The sequence below is a fragment of the Maylandia zebra genome, linkage group LG7 (assembly GCF_041146795.1).
Source record: "Maylandia zebra isolate NMK-2024a linkage group LG7, Mzebra_GT3a, whole genome shotgun sequence".
In the NCBI taxonomy this organism is placed as follows: Eukaryota; Metazoa; Chordata; class Actinopteri; order Cichliformes; family Cichlidae; genus Maylandia; species Maylandia zebra.
This window is the reverse complement of record NC_135173.1, coordinates 27,157,140-27,181,378: the sequence shown is the minus strand read 5'-3', so window position 1 is coordinate 27,181,378 and position 24,239 is coordinate 27,157,140. Positions and strand designations below refer to the sequence as shown.

Genomic DNA, 24,239 nt, shown 5'->3' with positions numbered 1-24,239 from the left:
CCTATCTTCTTAGCACATTTCTATTTCTACCCTTAATCACCCTAACCTGCTGCACATCCTTTCAAAATCACTCAAACTCACTATAACCCTTTGCCACATCTCTCTTTGTTGTACATCTTAACTTCAATTACTAGTGTATATTTCCTGGGTATCCCACTTTTTCTTTTCTAACCTCTTCCTTTGAATACTTTCCTGTACTTCCTCATTCCATCACCACGTCTCCTTATCGTCTTTCCTCTGTCCAGAGGATACACCAAATACCTTCTTGGCACTTTCTCTCATCACTTCAGCAGTCCTTTCCCAGTCATCTGGTAACTCTTCCCCACCCTAGAACCAATCTTAATCCCTTCCTCTTTCCTAAATGACACAAAGTTTTCAGAAACATTATTTGGCTATTGCAAGGTTCTAACCTGTTGCAATATTATATTATCATTTCAGTGATAAAGTTTTATTTTCATTCTTAAATGCACTTGTTCATTATATTCCACTGGTTGTAAACTACTTTTGGTTGCTCCCTTATTCACACAAGGGTTTACTACAACAGTAGCTCTGCATAGATTTAAGAGATTTTTACACTGGACACTATTCCTTATGCAAAGCCTCCTACTGAACTTATTATAGACTCAAACAGCACTGCCCTCATCATAAATGGAGAATGGGTGGAATCTGTCTCCAGCTTTAGGTTTCTGGGCACCCACTCTCTGCCAGTCTCAACATTGGTGTTGTGGGTCACCAACAGAGATGGGCAGTGACGCGTTACTTGTAACGCGTTACTGTAATCTGATTGCTTTTTTCGAGTAATGAGTAAAGTAAGGGATTACTATTGCAAAAACGGTAATTAGATTACTGTTACTTTCCCGTAGGAACACTGCGTTACTAAAACCGTGATTTTTTGCAAGAATGTCTCATGACAGTGACGTAAGCGAGTGCGCCGTTAGTGACAACAGCTGTGTGCAGATCAACAATGGATCATATATCGATTGTGGGAGAGAGTATGAGCGTGCAGCGTTTAAAGCGTGGAAGTACTGACCTTACTTTGAGTTTGATTCCATAAAAAGTGACAAAAACATTAGTGTCCGTTAGGGCTGCCACGATTTGTCGACTAGTCACGATTACGTCGACTATCAAAATCGTCATCGACTGATTTAATAGTCGACGCGTCGTTTGAAGCTTTGTAAGATCACAAAAGACGCAGGAATAAGTAGCAGGATTTAAGAGTGTAATAACGGACTGAAACAGAAGATGGCAGCACTGCATGTACAAGGATGCCAGCTGCCGTTAAACCCCGAAGAAGAAGAAGCTGTGTCCCAGAATTCATAGCGCAGCCCAGCTCAGTTTCCAACAATGGCGGCAGCTAGTTAGTTTTGATATTACTCTTATTATTCTTTCTGGGTCACAAAATAAATGTTTAACATATTTTCAGGCGAGAATGAAGCTGTGTAAACCTCAAATATCTGCTCAGTTTATCAAGACACCACATGTTTTCAAAAGCGCTCCGACGTTTTCGGAGACGTCTGTTACCCACTAGCTCGATAGCTAGCCGGGGGCTAGGTTCGCTAGAGCCGTGAGAACACCGGACTCCTGGCAAATCGTTTTCAAACCCACCGCTGTCTTTCGCTACTCAGGTTAAACATGATATATAAGTCACTTAGATAACTTAAAAATTTTATTGTTTGGCTTTTGTAGTATTTTATTAGTTCCTGAGTAAATCGGTTTGGCTGAGATTAAAGTTATAGTTTTTACACAGCTGAATAAACTTCAAGCAGACAGCTGATTATCAGAAGTGTGAGATGCTCGAGAGTTTACTCCGGTGTCCTGTTATATTTTAGATAGCAAGGAGTTTATTAAATTTTAATGAAATTTGCAGATTGTTTCGGTGAAGTTTAATAAACTATCATCTTGTCTTTATTTTTAGTTAGCACAGACCTTAAACACTTAAAGCTGTAAGCTAATGATAGTTATATAAGAGCAGATGCTGCTGGTGCAATAAGCTGTAGTTTTACGTCCAATGGATGATGATCTGATTAGTCGACTAATCGCAAAAATAATCGGTGACTAGTCGACTATCAAAATAATCGTTTGTGGCAGCCCTAGTGTCCGTTGTGCGTGGGAAGAAAACTTCTTTTTACAGCGAAAAAACCCCCTAAACTTCCAAGCAAGTACCGAGTGCGCAACAACATAATGGGAAACTCACAGAGAAACTCGCGGATTCTTCCACTGACCGCAGCACACCTGCACCAGGTTAAACCTCCGCCTACCGCAGTGCTGCTTAATAGGTGAAAATAGAGCAACAGGACCGCTGAGTCTTTGACTTTATTTATGTTCTGCTGTGTTTTACTTGCATCTATTTGAAAGAGTGAGTGTAAACACAAAAAATATTTTATTTTATGTGCTGGAATGTGCAGAAAATAGGTTTCAATGTTAAACTAATTTATTCAACTCAGAGAATGTTGCATATAATTAAATTTTTGCTTGATGCATAAAGTTAAAAGATTAAATCAGAATCAGAATCAGAATCAGAATACTTTATTGAAACTAATAAAACAAGTTTTGAAAAGAGACTTTTCCATTTGATTACATTTTGTATGATGGATTATGCAGAAAAAGTAGAATTGGGCTGAAAGATCTATCGCATAGGTGTCAAACTCTGGCCCGCGGGCCAAATTTGGCCCGCAGCCTAATTATATTTGGCCCGCGAAGCCATACCAAATTATTGTTAGAGCTGGCCTACTGGTATTATACAGCTAATATATATATTGTTTAGTATTAAGCTTTGCTTGTTCCATATTCAGTTTTTCAGCAAAACTTGTTTGAGTCCATAAGAAAAGATTCATTCTTATATCTAGAGGAAGATTTTTTTTTCAATAAATATTAACGTTAGCCCGCGACTTTGTTCCAGTTTTGAATTTTGGCCCACTGTGTATTTGAGTTTGACACCCCTGGTCTATCGCTTTATCACCTATTCAGGGTGTAAATCGTGTTTTTAAAAAGTAACTAAGTAACTAAGTAATTAATTACTTTTGAAAATAAGTAATCAGTAAAGTAATGGGATTACTTTTTTGGGGAAGTAATCAGTAATTAGTTACTGATTACTTTTTTCAAGTAACTTGACCAACACTGGTCACCAATGCCCTGGTAAAGATGAAGTGCAGCAGAGGCTGAACAGGAAGGCTGTGAAGAGGGTAAATAACACTGCCCAAAAATTCATTGGCTCTACCAGGGGTGGCCTCCATTGCCAGCTGCTCCTGTCTCAGGAAAACTAGGGCCAACAAAAGTTACCCCTTGCACCCTGCACACCGGTCCCACCCAACCCTGGACACACACACACACACACACACACACACACACACACACACACACTACCCCTGGGCCACCCACCCACCAATCTGAGACAACCTTCGTAACCCTCATCACTCACACCACTCACATATGGACGCTACTCAGACTGAGTCCCTTGCACTACTTCCAAGCACTCTGCAACCTGTTCTTTAATGTGCCTTTTCTATTGTTTGTCTTTTTCTTATTTTGTATATATTTTTCATGTTTGTTATTTATACCTGCTGTCTTTCTATATATATTTCATTCCTGCACAGCTGATATGGAGCTCCCAAAATTTCGTTGTACATGTACAATGACAATAAAGGGCATTCTGTTCTATTTACTAAGTTTAATTAGCGTTTTTGCTATTACATCACTTTTATTTTTTTTGCTATTTTTAATCTATAATAATAACAATATAGGGCTGTTTACCACACGCCTGACCCAATTATGAAGAAGTTCTGGTTAATATCAGCTCAAATAACAAAATCAAATCTGACATCTTACCAGCACCCCTCTTAGATCACAGACCCACAGACGTTTCTTGAGATAAATGTCTCGGCACAGTACAAAACAAGAAAGGCAATATGTTGGAAAGCTGGATTTGTGCGTGTGTGTGTGTGTGTGTGTGTGTGTGTGTGTGTGTGTGTGTGTGTGTGTGTGTGTGTGTGTGTGTGCAGGAGAGGTGGTCTAAGTAATGGCAGATTGTGTGTCACTTAGGCAAAGAGACTCCCGTGGGATAATGTGATAAAAGAGAGAAAATTTGATTAAAATACTGACAAGGCACTCAGAAGCACAGACACACTTACACACATGTAGAGTAGAAAGAGAAGACAGAGCAGGAGATGGAGCGATAAATGCAGTAAATGGAAGGAGCATACAAATATGGGGTGAGTGTGGGAAACAAAGACAAATACTTGACTTAAGTAGAGTGAAACTAATTGAAAAGAATTTCAGTTCATGCATAACAATAGATTGAATTTTCTGAACATTCAGATCCCAGTTTTAACATTGGTCCATGAGTTTGTGAATAACAATACCCCAATAGTTCTCGTTCAGGTCACTTACTCGTTTAAAGAATTTTATTTTTATTGCATGTTACATGCATTACAGTACAGTGGCATGGTGGTTAGCACTGCTGCCTCACAGCCAGAAGGTCCAGAGTTGGACTCCACCATCTGCTCAGAGCCTTTCTGTGTGGAGTTTGCATCTTCTCGTGTTTGTGTAGGTTCTCTGTGGGTATTCCAACTTCTTCCCAAAACCTAAAGACATGTTTGCTTAGGTTAACTGGTGATTCTAAATTGCCCATAGATGTGACTGTGAATGGTTGTGTGTCTCTCTGTGTTATCACTATGTTAGACTGCCAACCTACCCTGCCTGGATAGTGTATATATACATATATATATATGCAGCTGTTTGCCGGGGTTACTTGCGTAGTAGCATTCCAACAACGCCCTGTTTTCGTCTCTTGCCCACCGATGCCTTCTTGTTCCAGTAGCCCACTTTTCGTCAGGGTGCCCTGGTTCCTCAACACCTGACGCGGACCTTGTTGATCCGGGCGACGTCCGAGCCGGCATGCCTTCTTATTTATTTGTCTCGCTCATGTCTGCGGTAGGCTCACTTAGCATAGGGGGTCTAGCCTTAGGACCCTTACTGGATACCCTCGAGAGGATGTGGAGGGTGAAGGTAACGGTGGTCCCCGTGGTAATCGGAGCACTAGGTGCGGTGACTCCCAAGCTAGGCGAGTGGCTCCAGCAGATCCCGGGAATAACATCGGAGATCTCTGTCCAGAAGAGCGCAGTCCTGGGAACAGCTAAGATACTGCGCAGGACCCTCAAGCTCCCAGGCCTCTGGTAGAGGACCCGAGCTTGAAGGATAAACCGCGTGCTGGGTGTTTTTATATATATATATATATATATATATATATATATATATTTGAGACATTTATCTCAAGAAACGTCTGTGGGTCTGTGATCTAAGAGGGGTGCTGGTAAGATGTCAGATTTGATTTTGTTATTTGAGCTGATATACATATATTGAACGAATTTAGCAGACAGAGTAGTAACGCTTAGTAAATCTTAATGGGAGCTGATTCTTTTAATGCTGCTGTTTATTCCTAATGTGATGGCTACAAATGATAGCTTTCAACTGGATCCAATTAAACATCAAAGCTTACTGCCCCATGGCCTTAAGGAGACATGGAAATCACTGTAGTTTGGAAGCTGATCAAACATGATTTGTAAAGGTGTATTCATGTGGGTCCATGAAGAGTGTCAATGAAATGTTTATTCTGTCAACAGACACAATGTATATGTTCAGTACACTGACTGACATCTCAAACCAAATTGTTTTTCCAAAATAGTCCAAAAGAATTTTTTAAAAAGTGTCCTTGTGCAAACATCCAACCGAGGTCCAACAGCATGATGTAGTTCTGCTTTCCTGTATTGTAAAAATTATATCTAAACACAAGAATTAATATAATTTGTGATTTCTTTTAATAAAATACACACACATACAATAGCACAACCTAACCCACTACTATTATAGTAGCAAGCTGCTTTCATGAGCTGCAGTAAATATGCCTCTAAAAAAACATTAAGAAGAGAGCAGCAGTCTGTAGTATGTGGTCAGTCAGTTGTATCATGTCTCCTTTAAAAATTCATTGGCACCAAAAGACTACTCCCTTATTATTGCTGATAAATTCACTCCAGACCATGTGGAGGCTGATAGGCAAGCATTTACCATGCAACTCTATACTTAAAGGTCACAAAGAGCAGTACAAGCCTGTGTGTGGTGTGTGCTATGCAGTAAGGATTCCAGCTTCAGTTAACAAATGATATGGATTTGCTGTGTCTGTGTGTGACTTGGCTCATGTCCCTTCTGAGGATCAAATTTCATGGTTGACAATCTAGATAAAAAACCTAATGAAAATTAAAATGATAATATAATGTGTCCCCCTTGTAATACATAAATCCTATCACAGTTGGCACAGCTGTCAAAAAGACCAGTGCTGAATCACGCCAAATCACAGTAATGGTCACCTCAAAGTGCTTATTGTAATGTAAAGACCCTACAGTAATAAGGTGTAAAATGTAGCTGGCAACCTCTAGTTAGATACATATAGATAAAGTTGGGCTTGTCTAAATGCACAGGTTGAGCTCTGGAACCAGGTGGTGGAGAGGGGCTGGACCAATCTGGAGTTGCTGAGATGCAGATGACAAGGTTGGGTAGAGTTGTATCTGTACCTCAATTCAACAACTGAATCTGTTTTCCCTGGTGTATTAGAGATTTGCTTCTCCACGCCCTTGGCTTGGGGAAAAGGTCAAGACTGTTGTTTATGCTTATGTGACAAATAACAGTTCAGTGTACCCAAACTTCTTGGAGTCACTAGGCAAGGTGCTTGAAGATGTTTGAAAGTTCCCTGCTTGAGACTTACTGTGATATTGAAACCTTGATTCTATCTGTTCACACTGTTAGATATTTCAAGGTTTGGACACAAGTTTGATTTAGAGCCCTGCCTGTGTTTATGTAAAATAAAAATGAGTACGTCATCAAGGTGCATTGCCAGTCAAAAGTTTGGACATAACTTGTCATTTAATGGTTTTTCTTTATTTTGACTACTTTCTACACTGTAGACCAGGGGTGGGCAACTACTGGCCTTGAGGGCCAGTGTCCTGCAGGTTTTAGATGTTTCCTTGATCCAACACAGCTGATTCAAATGGTTAAATTCAGGTGTGTTGACCCAGGGTAATAGCAAAAACCTGCAGGACACCGGCCCTCGAGGCCTGGAGTTGCCCACCCCAGCTGTAGACACATACTGAAGACATCAGATATATGAAGCAAGATATATGGAATCTTGTAGCAAAGAAAAAATTGATAAATAACTCAATAACACATGCATTGCCTTATATTTTAGATTCCTCAAAGTAGCTACCCTTTGCTTTATTGACAGCACTTTAAACCCTTGGCCTTCTCTCAATGTGCTTCATGATGTAGTCACCTGAAATGCTTTGCTGGTAACACTGTTGGGGATTTATTGAAAATTGAAGGCACGCTGAACCAACATGGTTACCACAGCATCCTGCAGCAACATGCCATCCTATCCGGTTTGCTTTTAGTTGGACCATCATTTATTTTTCAACAGGACAATGACCCCAAGCACACCTCAAAGCTGCGTAAGGGCTATTTGACCCGGAAGGAGGGTGATGGAGTGCTGCGCCAGATGGCCACAGTCACCTGACCTAAACCCAATTGAAATGGTTTGGGATGAGATGAAGGCAAAAGGGCCAACAAGTGCTCAACATCTCTGGAAACTCCTTCAAGACTTTTGGAAAACCTTTTCAGGTGACAACCTCATGAAGCTCATCAAGAGAATGCCAAGAGTGTGCAAAGCAGCAATCAAAGCAAAGGAGGGCTAATTTGAAGAATCTAAAATATAAAACATGTTTTGAGTTATTTTGCACTTTTGGTTTACTACATAATTCCACTTGTGTTAATTCATAGTTTTGATGCCTTCAGTGAGAATCTACAATGTAAATAAAGAAAAACCATTAAATTTGAAGGTGTGTTCAAACTTTTGACTGCTGGAGTGCTTGTTAGACTGAAGGGCATAACCAGATATTCAAAGTTACATAAATGTGTTTTCTTTCATCTCCTTCCTTTATCCTAACGAAATGGTAGGTATTATGGAGGTCCAGTTTTTGTGAACATAGTAGCACCTTGGAGGAATTAGAGTAGGGAAAGTGGATATTTTACCATGACTTTATTTAGGCCATGAAAGTCAAGGATGGAGCGATTTATCTTTCTTTTCTACAAAGAACAAGTCCCAACCAAAAGACCCATAGATGGACCCAGTGCTTGGCAGTTTGGCAGTGACTTACTCCAGTAATGATGTCAAGGAAATTAGTCTGAGTTATGGCCTGAGTTCTATGTGTTGTGTCCAGCAGACAGGGAGAAAGGTTCAGGAAGCGGAACGGGAGATAAATATGAATGAGCAGCAAGAGAGTGATCAATACTATTTGACTCCGGAATCAATTAAAGCTTTGAGGAAGTACGTTTGACCGCTGACTGAGATTTTAGCTAGAAGCATGAGTCTTGGCATGTTTCCAGCAAACATGAAACACTAGAGACTTTGCCCGCCAATAACCCCATCGTTATTGGTGGGCACAACTTTTGGTATGGAAAACCCCCATGTTTCTCTAACTCACCATCTTTCTCTAACTAACTCAGGCGTAGGTAAAGGCCTTTTCAGAAAATTGGGTGGCGGCGATGGCTGCAGAACAACAGGTGGTGCGGGGCTGTGACGAACAGGTAGGTTAACCAGAAATTCAGTTACATGTGTTTGCATCATACCTTTCACTTCACCCAAGTGAAGGGTGATTGTGTTCATTTCTCCTGAGATGTGCTGCAGCATTTCTTCGTGCCAGCCCAGCTGTTCTCGTTGGTTTGCAAGGGCGCAACTCACTTGACCCGAGCCGGCTGGGTCCATCGGATCATTCTGTCAAGGTATGGACACAAATTGGATTCACGTGGAGTTCCAAGTCAAAGTTTAGTGTGCTAATTCACTAGCTGGGCCCACGTCCTCATTTTAGGTTTGACAGCGTTTTATTAGGTAAAAGTAAATGCTTTGACATGAATTGAGCTGCTGTTTGGGGAAGGCATCGAAAGGGACTGGCAATGGCTCCCGGGCCTGGCAGATCCCCATGCACTAAACAGAAATGAAGAAGTTAAAGAACTGAGAACAAGGAGGGAGGAAGGGAGGGTGGGGCACGTAAACTAGAATGAACAGCTTGCAGAACTGGGGGAACCTATACAGATGACAACTGGAAGGAGCGTGTTTGGAGGCGTGGTCCCGCTCCTGAAATTCCGATACATAATCTCCAATAAAAATCAGAGACTCTAGTATGGCTGTCCACAGTTTTTAAACTATTTGGCGAATGTCTTTCAATCCAAACATAGCTGACCATTCTGTAGCAGGGAATTCTCCAGTTGGAAGGCAATAATGCTTGGAGGACTTTTAAGTTACGCCTGTGAAAAGTCTCTAGCTGAGGCCTGAGGTCCTTTGTCCCCATGGTTAAGATGCAGAAGAATTGGCCTTCCTTAGCCCGTAGAGCATCTGGACAGGTAGGAAGAAGGTACAAAGAGGTAATCAGAAGCAGGTGAGTGATTAGGCCAGGAACCCCGAAAGTCCCACTTCTGCACCAAAACCAGAACACACACACAACAGAGTAAAGAGAGAAAAGGAGAGAGAAAGAAGGAGAGAGAGAGAGAGAGAGACATAAAAAATGGTGAGTTGACCAATGAGGACCGAGGGACAGTTTTCCATATGTACAGGGTATGTTCATATGTACATGTATTTATTTATAATTCTTTAAGCTTGCCTGGCTACGCCCCAAAGCACAGACTAATCAGACCTCATAGTACTGTATCACCCCAATAGATTACTTCTCTCTCAGACTGCAGGCTTACTTGTGATTTTTAGGTTATTTAAAAGTAGAATGGGAGGCAGAGCCTTCAGCTTTCAGACCTCTCTTATGTGGAACCAGCTCTCAGTTTGACACACTTCTTATCTTCCTGGATTCCTCCAGATACACACAAAACTCTTAAGGTTGAAGCTCTCACACACACACACACACACACACACACACACACACACACACACACACACACACACACACACACACACACACACACACACACACAAACAAAACTCAGCCATCAGAACAGTCATTTTTACTACTCAAGCTATGCTATGGTTTTGAGTGCTGCATTTTCATTTCGCAAGATGGAGAGTTTTGATGAACCAATTAACAATTAAAACAAACCAATTAACACAGTTTGTGTTCAGAGCTTTGAGAAACTGAGCCACAGTTTCCAGATATGTATATAAATGTCTGGGGAATAATATAATTTTGAAGTAGGGAATTGATGTTACATAATGAGTATGAGTCACTTATTTCCCCTTTTTTCTGGTTAAAAAATAAGTGAACGCAAAGATCATTGAAGTCAGTTTTAATGAGAATTGAGAGTCAGAATGATACACAGAGCCACCTTAAAAAATCACCACGTCTAAGCTTTTCAGAAAGATGTTATACAAGTTTTATAAGTCAAATGATTCACATACATATGTGTTGAGATGGATATACAACAATTAGAAAAGACATGGATTCTTAATAGAGTAATGATGTTTCTTACATATTCAGCTTAGAAACTTTGTATGGTGAAGTGACAGTGGGAAAGGGGAAGAGAATAAATGAGAACACAATAGACGAAAAAGAAGAATACAAAGAGCAAACAGAGAGAAAGATTTCATTTAACCCAAATATCATTAGAAACAACCAAGATTGTCAGTCTGTGAAAGCTTAAGGCTTGATCATACAGGAAACATTTATCTGGTGATTTCTGTTTTGTAATACAATTTGATGTATTTTGCTAGCCAATTGTGTCCTCCAGGAAGCTTGCATGTATCAAAATAGCATGCTTGCAGCATTTAGGAAAGTCTCTTGAGAAAACAGGATAAGGTTAACCACTCATAGCTGCCCCTCCCTGAGCCTGGTTCTGCTGGAGGTTTCTTCCTGTTAAAAGATAGTTTTTTCTTCCCAGTGTTACCAAGGATGTTGTTTGATTGTAAAGGTTTTCTCCATATTATTGTAGGGTCTTTACCTTACAGTATGAAGCACCCTGAGATGAGTGTTGTTCTGATTTGGAGCTATATAAATAAAATTGAACTGAACTGAATTGAATATGGTTCTGTTCTTCAGTTTCTTCTAACATGGCTTGTTGGGTCCCTAATTTTGGCTTGAGCATAAAAATAAAATTGAGATGAATGATCTTTTGCCCATTTCTTACAAACAAAAAGTGGAACTATGTACAAAATTGTAAAAATATAAAGTTTTTGTATCATCATCATAACTCCAAGGTGCTAGGAAGAGTTCCACTGCTCTCACTCAAATCTAAATCACAGTTTTGCAAATCTCTGAACACAAACACATTTTGTTCTAGAAACATGGCCTCAAAGTACACTCTGACTATTAATTCATCTCGCTCATGCTCCTCCTTTGAACCACTCAACCGGAAGAACGATCCTGTATCAGAGGATAGCATCAGCTTCAAGTGATAGGGAGAAGATGAAGCAACCAAAACACAAAGGAAGAGGAAAGGTAAGAAAAAAGCCTAGGAGGAAGAAGGCATTCTTTTATTTTTGTCAGTTCATCTGAAAACTTTGTATTGTGGTAACAAATAAATGTTTTGTTTGTTACGTTTTTTCTAAAAATCTGTGCACTGATTTGCTTTGTTTTGTTTCTCATTTATTTCCATTACAAAGGTTATAATGCACTAGATAACTGTAAATGGTATCTAAGGACAAAATAAAAATAAACATGTATACTTTTCCAAAACAAAAAAAAGTATGTACCATGGCCAAGCCAAGCCAAGACATAGTCAAACACCTCTGATGGTAGGTTTTGAATTGATCCAATCAGTGTTTTTTATTCTCTCTTAATCGTATAATAGCTGTTTGTGTTGTTTAGTTGGAAAGAATCAGTTTTGAGGGTGCTGTGTTTCATGTTGAAAGAGTTAACTTCTTTGATTTTATGTTTAGAGTTCTGTGCAACCGACTTTTTCTAGAAATGTGTTGAAATTTCTCTAAAATCTGGATTTTCTTTTGTGTGTAGAAAACAAATGAAACAAAATTTAATTCTGTAATTCACTAAGTAATACTGACTTCCTGGAGGACTTGGAGTAAGCAAACACTCATAGTGAGAGAAAGACACAATTTAAAGCACTGACACTAATGCAAATATAATCAATTTGCTCAAATGAAATGAATAGCTTAGAAACAAGAGTTCACATTATGGATGATACTTGGTAAGCAAGTCTACTGTAAGATAACTTTGATCATGTTTTATCCTAGCATTAGGATTGCAGTTTAGAAATGCACATATCTTTAATTACACAGCTCTAATCTAAATTTAGAAAAGATACAGAATCAGATTTCTTCATACTACCCAGGCAATGCAGGTGATGCACCTGCTTAATGTTTATACAATATACCTATATATCAATGCAAATCCCAGGTATATGTTCAGTTATTTTAGATGAACTGTTTTAGAATAAATACACTTTTGGGAAACAAAATCTTATAAAAACCAACACCAACTACGTGACACTCAAACATCACGCACAGAATAGGATGACAGTGACTCACAGTATTGTAAATCTGTCTCATTTAACAATAAGGGACGGAATAAATGAAGTCTGTCTTTCACTGTAGACTGATGATACATTCAAATATCAATAAATAATTAATTAAAGGCTTTTCATTTTGCTCTTCAGATGACTCTTCTAATGGCTTAGGAGGGGTTTCATGTATCAAGCTAATGGACAGCATGCTGCTGCCCTTTGTTGATTCAAGTAAAATAAAGAAAAATACCGATTCCTGCATCTCATGATGCTCGCTGAAAACTGAGGTATAGAGTCAGTAAGGCAATGCTAAACCCAGTACTCACTCATTGACCCAAGAGCATATGAAGTTAACAACTTTATGCACTGAATTCCTTGTGAGACTAGATTTTAAATTCTTTAGGCCAGTATGGACAAAACAGTTAAAATCTCAAATACAGTGTAGAGACTAGGTGCACGACACATCATTAGACACACTGATGAAAGTGTTGTCATTTTTTGACTGTGGTCGATGAATGACAAACTATTTCTTTTAAATTAAAGAATGCATTTGATCCTTGAACAGTTCTTGAAGAGGGCAATAAAACATTGACTTTTTAGCATTTGTAACTTTGTAGTTTTAATCGGTTTTCCTGACTTATTATTTTTTATTAATTTATTTCAATTATATGAAATGCCTCACAACCCTGAATTGGATAAGAGGAAGAATATGGATGAATCGATGGATGCATAGTATAAAATGACACAAAACAAATTGACATTTCTTAAATCTAGATTTTTTTTAGCCAGTCTCTAATGAGATAAATGCAACTCGTGACAGTAAATTACAACTGGAAAGCAAATCAAAAGATCTATTAGATTTAAATTAATCATATAATAACATATTGAGAAACAAGAAAATAATCCAACATAGGAAAACAAAATAAATATCTTAAGACAGACAGATTTACAGTATATACATCCTAGTGTCTCAAGTATTATCCTTTCAGTTCACACATATATCAGTTCATTCATTTTTTTTAGCTTTGGAAAATGGCAAAAGGTTATTTGTAAACGGTCTAGTAGCACACCTTGCTAATAGTGAGTTGGGCCAGTTTCTAATTTCAAAACTGCCATAATTCTTTGCGCCATAAAATCAACAAGGTACCCCAAACATTTCTCAGAGATTCTGATCCATGCTGACACAGTTAGTACAGTTTTTTTGGTTCTACATCCACAACGTGAAGCTGTGGTCTCACCACACCCCAAAAGATGGGTATACTGTGATCATAGTTATGGTCAACAACAATGTCTAAATATGTCTAAATATACTGGGTTGCTGTCATGCGATTGGCTGATTTAATACTTATGCTAATGACCAGTTTAACAGGTATACCTAATAAATTGACTGGTTAGTGTATATGTAATGTAATTTCAATTTCACGTTGGGTAGTTTGGCTTTTAATTTTTTTTTTTTTTTGCTTTAAATTTAATTTTTTTAAATACAGTAGATACTTATGAAACTAGGTAATAAGAAAAACAAGAGTTTACAGCTAGTGGCCATTAGGCAGGTAAACAAAATGTAAAAGTGCTATTATTTTGAAAGACTACTTTCCTGGTTCCTAGTGTTCAGAAAGAAGTAGGAGGCACTTAGGTCCATTTCTATAGTGGCAGACAGTCACTCAGGCCATGCTTCCAGGCTCAGGATTGGAAGGTATGGTCAGGGTCTTGTAAAGCTAAGCAGCTCAGTGAGCTATCATGAGCTCAGGACTTAAAAGTGTTGTAACAATGATGTTTCAGATAAAAACTGTGTTGCAAGCTGCCACTGAACTAGCACTTAAGAACAGCAGTCATGTGTAGCAGCTGCTGTACATGAAATATTTGATTTATGTGCATTGTTCTATTTTTTCACCTCCTTCCTTAATTTATACATGAACAGAAAGAAAAGTCAAGAAATATAATCTGCACATGGTCACACAAACTACACATTTCCTTGACATTAAGATACAACTATCTGGTCTTTGTAAATGCTCAATAACTGTGGTCTATTCCCCAAATACCTGCGTCAGAACAACTGTGTCACAAGTCACAAGACTGTTGGTGGTTTCAGGCAGAGGCAGAGCCAAATTGTGGCCACAGTGTAACATAAACAACCAACAGCAAAACGTTTTAGGGATCCATGTGCTGATCCACGAAACTGAATTACATCTAGTGAATACTGTTTCTCTGAAAAAGGGGGGATGGAAAGGGCTCTAAAAAGAAAGTGAATTTTCTGTGCTCAACCTCAGCCTTTCAGCCTGGCCACCCCTGAAAATATTTTGGCTCTGCCATTGGTTTCTGGGGTAGCCAAAAGTTAAAAACAGAAAACAGAAATGCTAGTACTTTGAAACTTTATAGTCACCATCATTACTTTAGATTAAAGATGGCTACCATTGCAACCCAAGGTATGAGAAAGATTTTGGGAAATTGACCAGCTTGGGCACAGATAAAAATTTAAATAATTAAAAAGAGAATAAATTAATCCTTCTGACTTTTCACATTTCACAAATGAAGACCTGGCGAAGATAAGCCAAAGGAAGACTAGAAGGTTACTTAAGGTTTGTGAAACCAACTGAGATCAATGTAATCCTGGGCAGGATTACTACCAGTAAACTACCAGTCCAGGTCAGGGTTTATTAACAGTTGATTAGAACTAGTGCTGCTATGATCAAAACAGGGTGAAACCCACATTATTATGATGTGACACCTTAACTATACCACATCAGAACAATCAGCATAATCACTCCACATCGTTGCAATATATACTGTATACTTAAGTCTTTTTAGTTACAATTCCATTTGAAAAAACAAAATGGGTATAGAATTTGCAGGTTCCAGATTATTAGGTACTGATGCAATTCAGATCATTTTGGTCCAGTTAAATAAACATAATATACAATGTGTTAGTTGCAGTCCTCAAATATCTGGCAGATGAAAACAGGGTATTTTCAGCCCCCAATCCACAGAGTATGCAGACAGATCACTTCTGTTCGGGGGCAATTCAGTGCTTTGAATATATTCCATTAGTGTCTCCTTGGGGCTATTATTATCCCAGTATGTCCAGATAGACTGGTGTGGCTTTCATCAAAGTAAACAGCATCTTCTGGATGTCCTTAATGTTGAGACGTTGTTGCGGTTCCCTCTGCCAGCAGCCAAGCATAATATCGTAGATTTCCTTAGGACAGAGTCTTGGGCGCTCCAGTACTCTGCCTTGAGTAATACACTCGATTACCTGTAAAGACACAGAGACCAGTAGTTGAGCAGAGATACTTTACTGTCTTGTTTAAGAAAGGACTGCTACGCAACCAGACTTGCATCAGTTGTGCAATGCACTGGCCGGGGCTATGGCTGTATTGTGGAGTGTCATTACACTGACAGGCAACAAGTGATGCACACAGTATATAATGACTACATCATACAAATAATCCAGGTACATATTATCCTGTAGAGTACAGTTTTAGAAAACAAAACAGCCTTTTAACAATAATGTTAAAATGTTTGAACCTTAGGAAGACTTCTTTTAAATACCCTTCTTACAAATGAAACCAAGCAGTACATCTACTGAGTTTTCCTGTTAATGCCAGGAGTATGAGGAAAATCTGAACATTGTTAAAGCCAGTGATTGTACTTGTTTGTGTCATCTGCATCATAAGAAAAAAATAAGGATATGTGAAGATTTTGAAGCAAAACTGGGTCTGGGTTATTGCTTCAAACTCTAACTTAAATTCCACTGGAAACCCACGGGGTGACCTGAAGACTAAGGTCCAACAAAAATAGCCTGGGATTGCTCAGAAAACATGTATGAAACCTTACAACAAGGATACACAACCTACTTTTAGCATGATTGGGGTAATAATTTTGACCTAATTTTTAATAGGGGGGCTAATAATTGTGTCGTCATCTGTAGATCATCAACAGACTCTTCCCTTGTTACGCCAGTAATGACCTCAATGGGCACTCAAGTGTCCACTGAGGATTGGATTCCACACCAGAAAGACCCTGCAGAAAGACCTCTGTTGTTACTGTGAAAGGACCAGATATTTTCTTACTGTACTGTCATTTTGTTTTCCTGATACCACAGGGTAGGTTTTCTATAGCTGTTGCAAGTCCTGTAGTGTCACCGGCCCTAAAGGCTGCCTTGGGGGGCCTATGAACCTGTCCTGTGAGCGATGGCTTCTGGTGAGCATGGACAGTAACAGTTTTGCAGTGAGTGACATTATCAGTGCATTTTGCAATGTATGCTGCAACAGCGTCAGCGTATTCCTTAATGTCTGTTTTAGGTGGGTGATTGTTTGATGATCAAGGTTCAAGGTTTTTTATTTGTCACATGCATAGTTAGGGCCCGGATGGCTTGGGGATAGAAGCTCCTCTTGAGTCTCTCTGTCCTTGCCCGGAAGATGCGGAACCTTCTACCAGATTGCAGAAGTTGGAACAGTTTGTTGCCAGGATGGGACGGGTCCTTCAGTATCTGCGTTGCTCTAGTCCGGCATCTCCTGGTGTAGGTGTCCTGAAGCGGGGGGAGAGCAATCCTGCAGCAGCGTTCTGCTGTACGGATCACTCTCTGGAGAGCTTTTTGGTCCTTCACACAGCTGTTCCCAAACCACGATGTCATGTTCTGTGTGAGGATGCTCTCCACAGCGCCTGTATAGAAAATCCTGAGGATCTTTGGAGAGACCCTGAACTTCCTCAGTTGTCGTAGGTGATACAGGCGCTGCCTAGCCTTTTTGGTCTGGACCTGAATGTGGGCAGACATGTCAGGTCTGAGGAGATGTGGAGACTGAGATACTTGAAGGACTGCACCCTCTCCACTGGAGCTCCATTGATGATAATGGGCTTGTAGTCTCTGTGCTGACTCCTTCTGAAGTCCACCACCAGCTCCTTGGTCTTGCCAACGTTCAGCTGGAGGTGGTTTTCCTGGCACCACGATGCCAGATTCTTCACTTCATCCATATAGGCCGTCTCATCGTTGTTGGAGATGGCGCCCAACACCACTGTGTCGTCAGCAAACTTCACAATGGTGTTGGAGCCGTGGGTGGACACATCCCTGTGGTGCTCCTGTGTTGATGGTGATGCTGTTAGAGACACATCTGCCCACCCTCACCACCTGAGTTCTGCCAGTGGGGAAGTCTAACACCCAAGCACACAGACGGCTATTGAGTCCCAGATCCCTGAGCTTTGTGAACAGTCTGCAGGGCACTATTGTGTTAAACGCTGAACTGTAATAAACAAACAGCATTCTCACATAGTTACCCTGTTTCTTGTCCTTGTGTTCACTCTCCTCAATGCCGTTCGGACGTCGTGCTCCGCGATGCTGATCACCGGTCAGATGTACCAGTTTGTAGTGCTGAAGCAATCCTTCAGAGCAGAGGAGGCCCCCTCTGGCTACACACATCTGACTTTGTGTTGGTCTGAAGGCCCTCACTCTGGGTCTGTATGCAGGTCTCAGAATGATGGTGATGTGATCAGAGAGCCTGACTTGGTGTACTCAGCATCCAGTAGTTATCTTCCACGGTCCTAGCTGTGGCGTTAGTGGTGGGAGGGATGCAAACAGCAATAAGGTCAATCAATGTAAATTCCCTTGCTAGGTAGACTGGTTGGCACTTAATGATAACAAACTCCGACAGTGGAGAACAGTGTTTGTGCACAGCAGTAGATTTCAGTACCAAACGCTGCTGATGTAAACATCAACACTGCCCTGCCACAAGTCCTTCCTCCTTCCATTAAGACTTGGTTGGCATGATAGATTGTTACCTGATCTAGCTGAATGGAAGAGTCCAGGATGTAGTCCAGGATTCCATGAAAATAAAAGCACATCTTGCACTGTGTGTAAGATATACTGGATCAGTTTTGTTGTTTAATGAGTGAACATTGGCCAGAATGGCCTCTTTAGGCTAGTGGCTAGCCTAATCTAGATACCTTCATACTTATCCCACTTGTGCTCTCTCTCACTGCCCCAGTGTCTCCTCTCTGGGTGAGATAGAGTCCGTTGATGTGGTAATCCAGCAGAGAAGTCTCAGTCCCCTGGAGTATCTCTGTAACTTTCTGGTCTAAGTTGAGGGTGTTTGGTTTTATTTGTTATATCCAAAAGGGAGTGGTTACAGTATCTTGTAAACTACATCAAGCACTTGACATTGTAGTAATTAAACACAGCTTAGACTCTAAACAACAACAAACAGCTTATTGTCAATTGCTGTTGACAATTCTTTTGAGCTTCTGGTACCCAAGGTACTGACAATCAGTTATCTGATTAAGGATACCTGTGAGTTTGGACCCTGCTACAGTGGTCAGTTGGTGTCTGTTCTGAACTTGCCATGTTTGACTAAATTAGCTAGGACTCGTGCCATAGGGCAACCATAAGCTGATGTTCTGCAAAACCAAGTGGCAGAAGTATCTGGAGTGAGTCCTAGTAGCATCTCTAAATTGAAGGCCCAGTTCCATATAACAGGGGATGTCAGAGACAGGGCACCAACTGAGCATTCCAAGAAAATTACACCACCAAAAGACAGATTCAGTCCAACTGAAATTTATTTATATAGCACAAAAGCACAGCAAGAATTGCTTCAAGGTGCTTTACAATGTAAGTTAAAGACCCTACAACATTATTTTGTGGAAATTCATAAGTTTTTGGAGAAGTTAGGTAAAATGAGAGTGGCTATTAGTTCTGCTCATTAAGTTACAGTGATATATGCACCTCTATTTTTTTTCACAAAGCTGGACTAATAAATTGGGTCCCTAGGGGAAAAAGCTAATTTGAGTAAAATGTTCAAATGTTTTGTTCCTGGTAATTACATCATGTCCTCAGCAAATGACAGTGTTGAAATAATAGTTTACCTCATTATTGGCGAGCTGGAACCATGGCTGTTTTCCATAAGTGAAGATCTCCCACAGAATAACGCCAAAGCTCCACACATCACTTTCTGTGGTGAATTTTCTGTACATGATGCTCTCTGGGGGCATCCAGCGGATAGGCAGCATGGTGTGACCTCCCACCTGAACATACAGATACATACACACACATTGAAATGCTTTATGGGAAAGGTATAAGCAGTATGATAACTTCAAAACGTACACAAACAAGTCAGAATCAACATGGCAAATCTGACTTATACATTTGTGATAATCATTTGAATATAAAAGTAAATACATGAATTCATGCTGGACTGAATTTTGGGCACTCATAGTCTTTTTTGCAGATAACAAAGTAACACATTCCACTTAGTTACTCAAACAAGCAAAAGACATTTTCTTGGCTTTAACACGTTATAAAATAAATGCTGACTTCACAATGCAATGGCTGTAGAAGAATGACATCACACTTAGATGACCTGTCTTCAGAAAATGTAAAAGAAAATTATGCCATACACCAAATGTAAATGTACCAGAATAGCCCATCTAAAGTTTAAAAATGTTGTCTATATTTTTAGCCTTCATGTGTGCACTGTACAGGGTGGGCCATTTATATGGATACACCATAATAAAATGGGAATGGTTGGTGATATTAAAGTCCTGTTTGTGGCACATTAGTATATGTGAGGGGGCAAACTCCTCAAGATGGGTGGTGACCATGATGGCCATTTAGACGTCGGCCATCTTGGATACAACTTTTGTTTTTTCAATAGGCAGAGGGCCATGTGACACATCAAACTTATTATTGTCACAAGTAATGTAATGTTAAGTAATGTCACAAGAAAAACAATGGTGTGCTTGGTTTCAACGTAACTTTATTCTTTCATGAGTTATTTACAATTTTCTGACCACTTATAAAATGTGTTCAATGTGCTGCCCATTGTGTTGGATTGTCAATGCAACCCTATTCTCCCACTCTTCACACACTGATAGCAACACCGCAGGAGAAATGCCAGCACAGGCATCCAGTATCTGTAGTTTCAGGTGCTGCACATCTCGTATCTTCACACCATAGACAATTGCCTTCAGATGACCCCAAAGAGCCCACTATCGTTGTACCCCATATACCACACCAAACCATCACTTTTGTTGTTCCAACAGTCTTGGAGGGATCCATCCAATGTGGGTTAGTGTCAGACCAATAGCGGTGGTTTTGTTTGTTAACTTCACCATTCACGTTCATGAGTTATTTACAGGTTTCTCTTTGTTCACAACCATTGACATGTCGAAGAGGTTAACACGTGAGGAGCGGATCGAAATTGTGTTGATATCTGGTGAACGCAGTAACCGGGTCATTGCAGCAGATTTCAATGCAAGACACCCTATGAGACCACCCATCTCCCATGCTACAGTTAGCAAACTGCTTGCTAAGTTTTGTGAAACTGGTTCAGTGTTGGATTTGCCAAAATGTGGATGCAAGAAAACTGTCACTAATGAAGAAACATCAGTGGCTGTCCTAGCTTCATTCAGCAAGAGCCCACAGCGTGGCACTAGCCGCATGTCACTGGAGAGTGGCATTAGTCCAACATCCCTTCGGCAGATATTAGCTACTCACAAATGGCACCCTTACAAACTCCAGCTACTGCAGCATCTCAACGAGGATGACCCAGATTGACCCAGATTGACCCAGAAGTTAACAAACAAAGTTTGTTAACTTCACCATTCACATAAAAGTTTGCCTCATCACTGAACAAAATCTTCTGCATGAACTGAGGGTCCTGTTCCAATTTTTGTTTTGCCCATTCTGCAAATTCTGTGCACCGATCTGGGTCATCCTCGTTGAGATGCTGCAGTAGCTGGAGTTTGTAAGGGTGCCATTTGTGAGTAGCTAATATCTGCCGAAGGGATGTTGGACTAATGCCACTCTCCAGTGACATGCGGCTAGTGCCACGCTGTGGGCTCTTGCTGAATGAAGCTAGGACAGCCACTGATGTTTCTTCATTAGTGACAGTTTTCTTGCATCCACATTTTGGCAAATCCAACACTGAACCAGTTTCACAAAACTTAGCAAGCAGTTTGCTAACTGTAGCATGGGAGATGGGTGGTCTCATAGGGTGTCTTGCATTGAAATCTGCTGCAATGACCCGGTTACTGCGTTCACCAGATATCAACACAATTTCGATCCGCTCCTCACGTGTTAACCTCTTCGACATGTCAATGGTTGTGAACAAAGAGAAACCTGTAAATAACTCATGAACGTGAATGGTGAAGTTAACAAACAAAACCACCGCTATTGGTCTGACACTAACCCACATTGGATGGATCCCTCCAAGACTGTTGGAACAACAAAAGTGATGGTTTGGTGTGGTATATGGGGTACAACGATAGTGGGTCCATTCTTCATCAATGGAAACCTCAAGGCCACTGGATATTTGAAATTGCTACATGATGATGTGTTTCCCTCTTTGTGCACTGAAGCTGGCACGTTCCCTGAGTTTTCCCAGCAAGATGGTGCACCACCACATTATGGGTGCCAGGTCCGAGCATTCCTAGATGAACAGTTTCCTGGAAAGTGGATTGGTCGTCGTGGGCCAGTTGAATGGCCCCCAAGGTCTCCCGAACTTAGACTTTTATCTTTGGGGTCATCTGAAGGCAATTGTCTATGGTGTGAAGATACGAGATGTGCAGCACCTGAAACAATGGATGCTGGATGCCTGTGCTGGCATTTCTCCTGCGGTGTTGCTATCAGTGTGTGAAGAGTGGGAGAAGAGGGTTGCATTGACAATCCAACACAATGGGCAGCACATTGAACACATTTTATAAGTGGTCAGAAACTTGTAAATAACTCATGAAAGAATAAAGTTACGGTGAAACCAAGCACACCATTGTTTTTCTTGTGACATTACTTAACATTACTGTCAAGTGTTCTCTGTCTGTGAGGTGCCCACACTTGAAAAAGACCAGACTTTGAATTTCACTCACTTTATTTTTACCAGCTAGTTAGATAGCTGATAGGTAGATAGCTGATAGGTAGATAGATGGATAGGTAGATGGATAGGTAGGTAGGTAGGTAGGTAGATGGATAGGTGAAAAACCGATAACCCATCTAGCTCAAAGTCTTCCTCACAGTGGAAAGTGGATTGTGCTTTGTTTGCTGTCCTCTCAGTATGTTGCACCCAGGTCAAATGACTGCTGCATGCATTTTAAGGTCTACTAGGCACGCCAGCCCTTGATTGCTCTAATTCAGCTCACCTGGCGGAGCAGCTCACACCAGGCCGCGCTTAGTTGTAGATTGCACAAGGTCTAATTAGCGGCCACGCGCAAGCAGCAGCACAGAGCAGGTAGTGAGCAGGAGGAGGAAGAGAGGAGTAACAGCCACACAGACCTACTAGGTCAGCGCGACAATTACATTACTTGCGACAATAATAAGTTTGATGTGTCACATGGCCCTCTTCCTATTGAAAAAACAAAAGTTGTATCCAAGATCGCCGACGTCTAAATGGCCACCATGGTCACCACCCATCTTGAGGAGTTTTCCCCCTCGAATATACTAATGTGCCACAAACAGGAATTTAATATCACCAAGCATTCCCATTTTATTACGGTGTATCCATATAAATGGCCCACCCTGTATTCAGAAAATATATAGAACATATCATATTTTTGTTTTTAATAAATTTGCAGGAATTTCACACAAAAATTTTTCACTTCATCATTATGGGCTATTATGTGTAAAATTTTGAGGTGAAAAATAAATAAATAAATGTAATCTCTTTTGGAATAAGGGTGTAACATGACACAATGTGGAACAAAAGAAGTGCTGTCAACGCTTTCTGGATGCACTTGCAAAGGTCCCTGTCATAAAACAGATGTTACAGAACAATTCCTCTGCTTTTCCAGCTCTTGAAAATTTCAGAAAAGCTGTTTTTATAAACTGGCATTAAGCGTTTACCAATATGTCTTCAGAGTAAACACATCAGTGTAACTGTAATGAAACGTGTAGAAGATATGTCAAATGCAATGGTACTCACGAAGAAACACTTTGTGTATTTCTTGCCTTTTAAAAAGGCTTTTGATACTACAGGTCTTACATTAATGATGAACAATTCAGTAGAGTTGGATGTCTCGAGACCAAGACCGGTCTCGAGACATCCAACTCTACATCCGGTCACAAGGCCACTTTATGTGGTCTTTGTCTTGTCTTAGTTTGACGGACTTTGGTCTTGGTCTGGTCTTGGTCTCGCTGTCTCGGTCTTGCAGCTTCAGATCGACATAGTGGTCGGGAGATTTGGAGTCAACAGTATCCATGACACACAACGTTACGTTTGTTAATGTGTTGTGTGCAAAAGCATCAGCTCTAAGCGCCGTGCTTAGAGAGTGCTTTGTAGTGAGTAAGAAGAGTCGACTCCCATTGAGCGAGAGCCGGCTCCTCACTCAATTTCCTTTCACTGCTCAGCTTTCACACAGTGGCTCAGCTATGCTCCAATCCCTCCATATTGTGGCCAATCACATGCGAGGATATAGGATAATATCATTATGTGAAAAACAGAGAGGGTGAGAGACGCGACAGTCAAGTGGAGCGTGCGTCTGTCCTCTCAGTAAGTGAGTGAGACAGTAGACAGTGGTGAGGAGGGCTGTGCGAGTGCATCGCAAAAACACATAAATATGCCTGACACCCGTAAACGAAGCAGCATCTGGCTGCAGTTTAAAGACTTTTTTGTCTCGGTCTCGTCTTGGTCTCGATACCCTCTGGTCTTGGTATTGTTTTGGTCTTGGTTTTGGCAATCTTGACTACAAGTCTACAATTTAGCAATGTTGCCCATCTGCAAATAAAACTAATTTAGATTGTTCTGGGCAAAGCGTGTTCGCCTCAGTAA

General features: G+C 40.5%; 1 protein-coding gene across 1 annotated transcript in view; it reads right to left on the bottom strand.

Annotated features, from left to right (window-relative positions):
- Nucleotides 1-10,328: 10,328 nt before the first annotated feature.
- LOC101471879 (NT-3 growth factor receptor) overlaps nt 10,329-24,239 on the bottom strand; it is an 88,552-nt gene continuing 74,641 nt past the window's right edge. Inside the window, exons 18-19 of the mRNA XM_014414514.3 lie at nt 19,348-19,506; nt 10,329-15,748 (exon numbers count right to left, since the gene is read on the bottom strand). Of these exons, the coding sequence (XP_014270000.1) occupies nt 15,563-15,748; nt 19,348-19,506 (345 nt within the window). The 3' untranslated portion in view covers nt 10,329-15,562. The remainder of the gene's footprint in view (nt 15,749-19,347; nt 19,507-24,239) is intronic.